The sequence below is a fragment of the Gopherus evgoodei genome, chromosome 6 (genome assembly GCF_007399415.2).
Source record: "Gopherus evgoodei ecotype Sinaloan lineage chromosome 6, rGopEvg1_v1.p, whole genome shotgun sequence".
Classification (NCBI taxonomy): domain Eukaryota; kingdom Metazoa; phylum Chordata; order Testudines; family Testudinidae; genus Gopherus; species Gopherus evgoodei.
The window spans coordinates 61,304,030-61,313,632 of NC_044327.1; the positions used below are offsets into that span (position 1 = coordinate 61,304,030).

Consider the following 9,603-nt stretch of genomic DNA (forward strand, 5'->3'; position numbering starts at 1 on the left):
TGTTTAATGGCTATGAATAAAAAAATTCACAGGCAAAAGACATTCTCTTGACATGGCAGAGAAATCAAAAGCCAATTTAATTTCAAACTTATGATGATTAAAAGGCACTGAATTAGATTTTATACAGTGAAAAGTGACACTGTAGAATTATATCGCTCACTTTGTAACTACCGTTTCACTTTACCTATAAAACTACATCTTTGAAAATCTATAATCGAAGTGCCTTCCATCACTGTCATAAAATTGACTTCTTTGTAGTCAAGCAAGAATGCTGGGTGACAGCTATTCTTACTATGCTCTAGAAGAATGTGTCAAAGTTACAGACTGGAGAGGATTTCTGATATCTGGCAAGTTTCTAGTAATTAGTTTTATAATCAGTTTAATCTATTTTAAGATGCAAGTATATGGCTAGATGATTCAATGGGTTACTGGAGTTCACCTCTGGAAATTTGGTTAAATAAATGTTGACTATATTATAGTTGCCTAGATTGTGGACATTTGTCCACAGTGTAATACTACATTTTTAAGCACAATTACCAATTAATGCTCAGGGGAAACCTAGAATTTGACTAGCCAAAATGTTTCAGGTCTTGACTGAAGCGCAGATGTGGAAGCTTATACAGCAAATGTACAGACTATAGGTTGGTTCTAAACAGTGCTATATCACATCTTCCTTTCAAAAAGAGTTCAAATTCACTCACTGATGCTGTATTATACAGGAAGAGTGGATGATTCAGTGGATTAGTAGTGCAATATGGAGTCCATCTGTGATACTGAACCATATTTCTAGCCCTCAGGAACCTTCCCTCTCTCATCAGTTGGAGAGAAAGTGGAGGGAAAGAGAAGAAATATCCTTCCCTTCCCACCCGAGCAGTGTGATGTGGAGAAATGAAAAAGATGGAGCTGCAAAGTCACAAAATAATCAGGGTTTCCTCATGACATTCCATCACCAATAAGTCACTGATTATGGACAAAATGCAAAATGAAGATGGTTATTTTTTGGCTCTCTGAGACACTATCTAATGACAAAGTAGTTCTCCAGCTCTTAGAAACTGAGAATTATTAATGTATCAGTTTCTAATTGGCCCAAGCTGGTACTGACCTTAACCCTTCGCCACCTGCTGGATGTCGGTGGCCTGTATAAAGTAATTTGGTGTTCTTACCTATGCGTCCCTGTCACAAAGTCACATTGGGCACCCTTCTTGGCATACTATGAGTCCAGTGAGTGAATGGGCATGAAGACTGAACTCTCCTTCAATTTTAGAAAGGAAATAATTAAATCGTAATGCTGAGGCACATATCAGAGATTGCATTCCGCTTCCCTAGTTTACTTTTTCTAATTTAATAGACAAACAGAAAAAAAATGCAAAGTGTGGAGTGCAAACATTCTTTGGTTTACTCATAAAATAGACATATTAAAACAGCAAAAAAACTTGGCAAGTAAATACATTGCAAAGTTCTTTATAAGCTTCCGCACAAAAATTCCTCAGGTGTTTGAAATGTTTTAGCACATTACAGTGTTTGGAGAGTCACATTTTTTGTACCAGTGAAAAGAACTAGATAACATTTTCTGATTTAATCTGTGGTATTGTAAATGCCTGTTCTTTATTTGTGAAAGAGTTGTTACTATATATAACCCAACAACATAAGCTCACTATATACAAAGCAAACTGCTGTGGAATTTATTTAGCCTTCAGATGCTTATGTTATTTAAATTCACATTACCATATACGTTATCTTAATGTGCAGAAATACATCGACCCTTACATTTTCAGAAGAGGATGGACATAGTAGCAGGACTCCCATGTTAATTAATGAGTGTTCTTAGCTCACTCACTGCATTTTATCTTTTAATTGCACATGGAGTTTTAAAATTCTGAAACAGAATTATATATCACAGGTGCTTTCCTCTACCATACACTATTGAACCTGTAGTATGCATTTTCCGAGCCAGGCTGAATTATTGTAGTTTACTGTTCCTGAAATAATCAAACTTAACAGGCATCAGAGTTGATCTGCAAGGGTCCCTGGGTAGGTTTTCAAACATAACTGATTTTCATTACTGGACTGCAGATTAACAATGCAGTTCAAATGCTGCACAAAAGTATCAGGGATATGACAAATGTAAAACTGAACTGTTCATAAAGGCAGCACAAGGAAGCTGTTATCTACACATATACATAGAGCACATGTGAATATAAATGCATCAAATATATATTCTCTCTTCTTAACATGTGAGTTAAAGAAATTTCAGAATGTACCATCACCATGCTAGTCTGATATAAAAAATAGCCTTTTGATGATTTATAAATATTACTCTAAATGTAGACTTACATAGCTGGATTGTTTGACTACATATAATTTCATTTTATCATCTACTTCACACGAGTCTTCCTCTACTTGAGGAGCTTCATTTCATAACCTTTATCTAGCCGTTTCCTTGGGCAAAGCACACTAAAGCAGTACTGTTCCAAGTCTTTGTTCCAGGTGGACTAGGAATAGCAATAGATGGCTCATAATACTCAGTTTGGTAAAGATTTTTCTGAAGTATCTGTTATATTCAAAAAAACTACTTTTGTATGGTCCCTTATTCCTTCATAAATCAGCAGTGTTCCTTCTACAAATTATACACAAGCAGTCAACCTTAATGTTAGTTCCTATATGTTTCCCTCATCTAGCATTTTGTTGACACCATCACAGAGTTTCTGCAAGTGGGGCTTATAAAGTCCGAAGGGATTGTATAAGGCAGCCAAAAATTCACAATCAGAGAAATGATCAAACACATTGTTGACACGTCCATGTGATTTTGCAGTTAGGTGGCGCTGGATGATTTGATGAAGTATCTCTCTACAATCATTCAACAGTTTGGACAAAAAAATCCTGTCAAAGGTATAATCCACCTGATGGAAACTGACTACGGTTTTAGCCAGCTGATGAACCTTCTTCTTAAACTTCTCCATCAGTGCTATTTCTTCCTGATTAAACTGGTTATTCCTGTAGAGGATTGCCAATTTGATGACGGTTTTGATGAGATTTTTAATGATCTTTTCTGCTTCTTTCTTGTTTTGAGTGTATTCCCTTGTCACTCTGTAGAGCTCATCTAAAACATCACTGCTGGTGTCGTCTATCAAGGTAGTCGCTATTGATTTGGATACCATTTTGCCAAGGATCTTCTTCTGGGCCTGAATGGCCAAGTTTTTGGAATTGAAGATATCCGTGGCCACTGGAAAAAAACAGAATACAATCACTAGATCATTACAGGCACATTACTGACAGTGTGTTAAAGAATATTTTCCTGCCCATATCCATTTATTTTACAGTTGGCATACTTAATTCCATTACTTTTGAAGGAATATATCATCAATAATGTGTGAAAACTGCAGTTTTGGTTCACAGATTTCCTGTGGCTCTTGGTATGATTTGTGTAGGTTTGCATTTACTGCGTTTGTTTTGGGTTTGAATGAACACAAAAAACTAAGTGAAACTCAACCAAAATGGATGAACATAAAGGCCTAGATAAAGCAAATAAACATATGTGAACACAACAATACAGATTTTCCTGGGACACGAATTGGCTTCTGGCTGCACCCCCCAGTAGTTTTAGGCTATTTGAAAGGAAACGCTTCATCTGTTTACATTCATTTCACATATGGAAGGTTTTCTTTGCAAACACAGGACTAGATTTTTTTTTTTTTTATAAGATGAAAGCATATTCTGCAGATGCCCATGGGCAAAGCTCTGCATCTGGAAGAGAAAGTTTCCTACTAGCCGTGTATATGTTCAGATACACAGTTGCCAGCACATATAAAGGGTATTTGTTCAAAGGGGCAGTTGTTAAACTATAAAACTATATTTCCTCCTTCATGGCATCTTTGAGAAACTCACAACAGAATCCCATTCTAGGATTTGGAAAGCTTCCAGCCCACTTAATGAAAAAGTAACCACATTCTGCACAGTTAATTAACTAAAAATCCTAGATCATTTGAGTATATCTTTTTAAAGAGCTGGTTCTTAACAGATGAGGATACTGAAGCACCAAAGAACTCATTGTTAGCTATTTTGGGAGCAGTACTCAAGCTCACAAGACAAACAGGCTTTTCTAAACCATGTGGGTCTGAGAAGCAGCTAAGGATCATAACTAGCCAATCAGAAAAGTGAAAAATACTTGTCTCAACAGTTTTTCTATTTTTAAAATTTAATAATCAATCTGTGTTACTATTTAAATAAAAACAATCAACATTTTAAAAATCATCAAGTATGAAAAGCCACTAACCAGTGCTTAGGATAGGAGAGATCTATTTTTATCAAGTAAAGATGAGCTTCCTTTGAATTATGATTGCCACTTTACTATAACAAAAATAATTAAAACCACATCCCCTATGTTTCCTAAATGCTCCTTGATCTCCTTCTCACCAAACCAGGAATACTGTCCTACCCTGGCTTTATCTGTTAAGGCCACAGATCTCAATGATTTCCGATGTTCCACAAATTTATACAGATTTCTTCTGCTTTGATAGGAGCACTATGATGGCTTACAAAGTACCTTTCCAACTCTTCAGGAATGCAAAAGCAAAACCAAAAATGTATTTCATTATTTTCCTCTTTGGATTTATACAAATGCTAAAAAGTGCATTTATCCAGACGCTATAGCCAAACTTGCCTCAACTTCAAACTACATCACAACTAATACTTCAATATAACTTACAGAACTTGCTACTAGCAAGCACCCCTCCTCAAATCAGCCTCTATTTCCTACCCTACAAACCCAACCATAATGGTTTTGACACTCCAAAACCCCACAAAGAGAGCTTTTCTAAAACAAAGTCATCAGTCATAATTGAACATTTGACTTTTTCTTAAAAAACATAAAGACTCAGACTTAAACATATGATTACGGTGGTGTTAGCAAATAAAAGAGTTCTCGCCTGCATATGAATGTCAGATTCTGAATGGTTGCCCTATATGTTATTAAAATGCTGGGGTTATGTCACTTGTACTACTTTCTATACATCTATGTTAGTGCTGTTAGAGCACAAGTCAACTTTCATTTCTTTAATTTGTCATCATTCCACAAGTTTTGATCTGGCTGTCAAATATAAACTCTGTATCTAAACAAAAAAAACAACAACAAAAAACAAAAAAAAAAGTTATTCTAAAACCCAGTTGGACTATATTATGAACATTTATTTCTGTTTTTCTCTTCTGTTATAAATACCAGAAAAAGAACTGAAGAATTGAAATGCAATTTATTTACAAAGCAACTACTTAAATAAAACTGAGTTTAAGCGCTAAGAGGAATCAGTCTTCAAAGTAAAGACAAAAATTTCCCTTGAGAAAGTTAAAATTTTACTTACTGTTCATCAAGTAGAATTACAGCTTTTACTGAGATGGTGATGCCAAAGTCACGTTTCAGGTATATGTGTATGAGGCGAAGACTGGACTGGTGACTTGTTAATTAAATTTAACAGCAATACTTTGTCACAGAGAGAGGATGAAAAAACTTTAAATCTGTATCAGATTCTGATGCTATTTGAGGGGAGTACATTAGATTGCTGTGATAATCTCATAAAAGCCTTTTTTTCTGAACTACCTTTCTTTTCAGCATGAATTGCTCCATTTCACTTTGGCAACTCAAAGTGCAAAAATTACAGTGAAGTAGTTTCACTTCCTTGAAAGGAAATCTTAAAGGAAATTGCATTGCTGAGCAAGCAATGTAACATTAATAGCCGTTATTGGTAACTGACATCTGGGACAATGAACAAAAATATAGAAAGAACAAAGGTAAAGTAACTTAGAAAGAGTATGCTTGGTTCTTTGGAAGGGACCCCTTTATCTCCTGTAATTAAGTGTTTATTTCCTGATTTCCTATTTATGAGCTATCAATTCAAGCTAAAAATGAACTTATTTGAACAAAATATGTTTTAAACTAATAAGGCCCAAACTAAAAGATTTTTGATTCCAAAACTAGGCCTCCAATATATTAACAGAGAAGTTATTAAGTATTTTTCCTATAGGTTTGCATTAACGATGCACAGGAAGCAAACCTCCAGATCTCAACCTCTGAACTTTCTGAGGATGGTTTGAAATCTGACGTTTAACTTTTTTAGCTGAGGCCACATTTCTAGTTAATGCATATTCTAATACACTGGTTTAATTATCTTTTGCCCTTGGCTATAAAACGTATTTGACCTTCAATCCATTAGCAAAAGATGGCTTCCAAAACATTCAATCATTAGAAATCCAATAAGATAATAACACGGAATGGTTTTTTTTTATTGTAGTAAATATATTTGCAGAGGGAATACAGGATATGTCCATTAGCACCTCAAGACCATTCATGAAACTTTTCAAAAAGCCAGATTCCAAAAGCAAATAGGTTTTCCACTCTATCCTGCAGGGTATAAAAGATTAACAACAACAACAAAAAAAGAGTAATCGCTGGCTGAACACTGCTTGCTGAAAGAACACATTTCGAGAAATGTGGCAACTGATTTCCTGCCTGTCTTCCTGCATGGACAAGTGCATTTGCAGCAGTATTGCTGTAGGTTTGAATCATGTTACAATCTTTGCACAAGATTAGGATCTTACATTCTTGTAAGACAGACTCCTAGAGTGAGGGGCACTGTCTTACACCTGAGGGGCATCTACTTGAAAACAAGTGGGAGGAGCAGTACTGTTAGTGCCAAGTGTTCAAATATCACAAGTGGCTTGAATTCATGAAACTTCAAACCAATAACTTTATTATTTTCTTACTTATTATCTGCTGGCTTTTAAGCCTTTAAGGTTTATGTTTTCAAGCAATAATAAGTGCTAGAAATTTAAAAAAATACTGAGGTCATCATCATATCACATGACTCCAGCAAAATAAAAACCACCAAATATATTAAACTTGTGATAAAATTGCAGAAGTTGACAACACTGCAGAAGCAGCTTCTGACAGATGAGTGGATAAAATCTGCAGCAGGCAAAAGTAGACAATCCTGTGTGTATTCCCATCTCTGCCAGACATTTTACTGTACACTGATCATAAAGATAAAAATATAAAAGAGGCAACCTAATGTTTTGAACTCTGCCATCATAAGGTATAGCTTCCTCCTAATTAGTGTCACAGTTTCTAAGGCTTTTGACGTTATCTTTGTAAGGAAAGACTTGACGCTTAGATTTGAATGTGCAATAAATACTACAGATCATATCTTGGCTGAAAGCATATTAAATTTAGCTTAAAAAAAAAAGGCTCAAAACATTCCTTAATGTACTGCAGCAGTTCCCAGACTGTGGTCCTCAGAACACATGCCAGTGTTCTGCAGCAAGCTGGCTGGCACTAGTGCTCCTTGTTTTCAGGTGCTTCTACGGGTGTTCAAAAGTAACTGAAAACAAGAAGCCACCCTAGCTGCTTTTACAAAGAACTGATACTACAGAGGAGAGGAAACAGGAGTCAGCCGCATGGAACAGAGCCAGCAATGGGACTGGAGCTGCCAAACAACAGTAGGAGTGGAGAAAAAAGGGACTGAAACAGCTGAACAGACTATCCAGTGGAAAGAGGGAGGAGAGGACCAGATAGCTTGGACAGTCAGTCCAGGGGAGAAGGAAACTAAATAACAGAAGTAATAGCAAGGAGAAAAAAAGGAATACAATAGATATGAGGGGAATATCAAATGAAGAGCAAAAAAGAGCAATTAACATTTAAAAAATGACAAAGCAACACCCTTCATTAAATGCCTTCCAAATATCAAATGTCTCCATATTGGGAATTATTATGGCAGGCACAAGGAAGTTACATGATGGCTATAAGAGATGAGGCAGATCCACAAGGTAATCGCTCTGAAAAGATGATCTATACTAAGAATATATTTTAAGGTGAGAAGGCACCAGCGTGACTACCTAATCTGATCTCCTGTAAGTGTTAAAACAACCCACAGGATTACTGGCCTAGTGGATGGGGAGAAGCAGTCCATGTAATACATACATCTTGATTTTAGTAAAGATTCTGACAGAGTCCAAACATGACAATCTCTGAGGAAACCAGCAAAATGTAGTCTAGGTGGAATTACTAGAAAGTGGGTAAACCACTGTTAGAAAGACTGTACTCAGAGTAGTTATCAGTGGTTCCACTGGCAAACTGGGAGAGCATATCTAGTGGGGTCCTGCAGGTCCTGGGTCAAGTTCTATTCAATATTTCCATTTATGGCTTTGATAATGGAGTGAAGAGTATGCTTATAAAATTTGCGGATGACATCAACCTGGGAGGCATTGCAAGTACTTTGGAGAAGAAGATTATAACTCTAAAGGACCTTAATAAATTGGAGAATTGGTCTAAAAATCAACAAGATGAAATTCAGTAAAGACAAGTGCAGATTGTTACATGTAGGAAGGAAAAATCAAATGCACAAATACAAAATGGAGCCTAACTGGTTGGCCAGTAGTACTGCTAAAAGGATCTAGGTGTTATAGTGAATCACAAACTGATATGAGTCAACAATGCGATGCAGCTGCAAAAAGGGCTAATATTAATCTGGGGTGTATTAAAAACAGTACTATGTGTAAGACATATGAGGAAATTGTTCCACTCTACTTGGCACTGGGGAGGCCTCAGTTGGAGAACTGTGTCCAATTCTGGGTGCCACATTTTAGGAAACGTGGACAAATTGGAGAGAGTCCAGAGAAGAACAGAAATGATAAATGATTTAGAAAATTTAACCTATGAGGAAAAATTAAAAACCGGGCACATTTAGTGTTGAGACAAGAACTGAGGGGGAAACTTACAGTCTTCAAATAGGGAAAGGGCTTTTATAAAGAGAATGGTGATCAAATCTCCATATCCATTGAAAGGACAAGGAGCAATGGGCTTAATCTGCAGCAAGGGAGATTTAGGTTACATATTAAGGAAAACTTTCTAAATAGAATGATAGCTAAGTAAATATAATGATAGCAGTTATTCCAGAAGACTGGAAAAGGGTAAATATATTGCCCATCTATAAAAAGAGAAATAAGGACAACCCAGGGAATTACAGACCAGTCAGCTTAACTTCTGTACCTGGAAAGATAATGGAGCAAATAATTAAGCAATCAATTTGCAAACACCTAGAAGATAATAAGGTGATAAATAACAGTCAGCATGGATTTGTCAAGAACAAATCATGTCAAACCAATCTGATAGTTTTCTTAGACAGGGTAACAAGCCTTGTGGATGTGGGGGAAGTGGTAGATGTGGTATATCTTGACTTCAGGAAGGCTTTTTATACTGTCTCATATGACCTTCTCATAAACAAACTAGGGAAATACAACCTAGAGGGAGGTAATTTAAGGTGGGTGCATAACTGGTTGAAAAATCATTCCCAGAGAGTAGTTATCAGTGGTTCACAGTCATGCTGGAAGGGCAGAACAAGTGGGGTCCTGCAGGGACTGGTTCCGGATCCAGTTCTATTCAACATCTTAATCAATGATTTAGATAATGGCATAGCGAGTGCACTTATAAAGTCCCATCCTCTCCTACCTCCAACCTAGCTGGGACTAGCAGTTGATCCCAGCTCAGGGTAGGAGCCACTGGCTGGGGTGTCCCCAGCCCTGTGGTGATTTACCTCTCTGCTGACTGTCTGAAACAAT

The 9,603-nt window shown here is 36.6% G+C and overlaps 1 protein-coding gene across 3 annotated transcripts in view; it reads right to left on the bottom strand.

Moving 5' to 3' along the window:
* Positions 1-1,373: 1,373 nt before the first annotated feature.
* The window catches only part of TNFAIP8 (TNF alpha induced protein 8), a 95,787-nt gene continuing 87,557 nt past the window's right edge, over positions 1,374-9,603 (bottom strand). For 2 of the 3 annotated variants that reach the window (XM_030567858.1, XM_030567856.1), the window contains exon 2: positions 1,374-3,223. In XM_030567858.1, the coding sequence (XP_030423718.1) occupies positions 2,658-3,223 (566 nt within the window). In that variant the 3' untranslated portion in view covers positions 1,374-2,657. Of the gene's footprint in view, positions 3,224-5,354; positions 5,620-9,603 lie in introns of those variants that run through there. The other variant, XM_030567857.1, reaches the window with a different exon arrangement.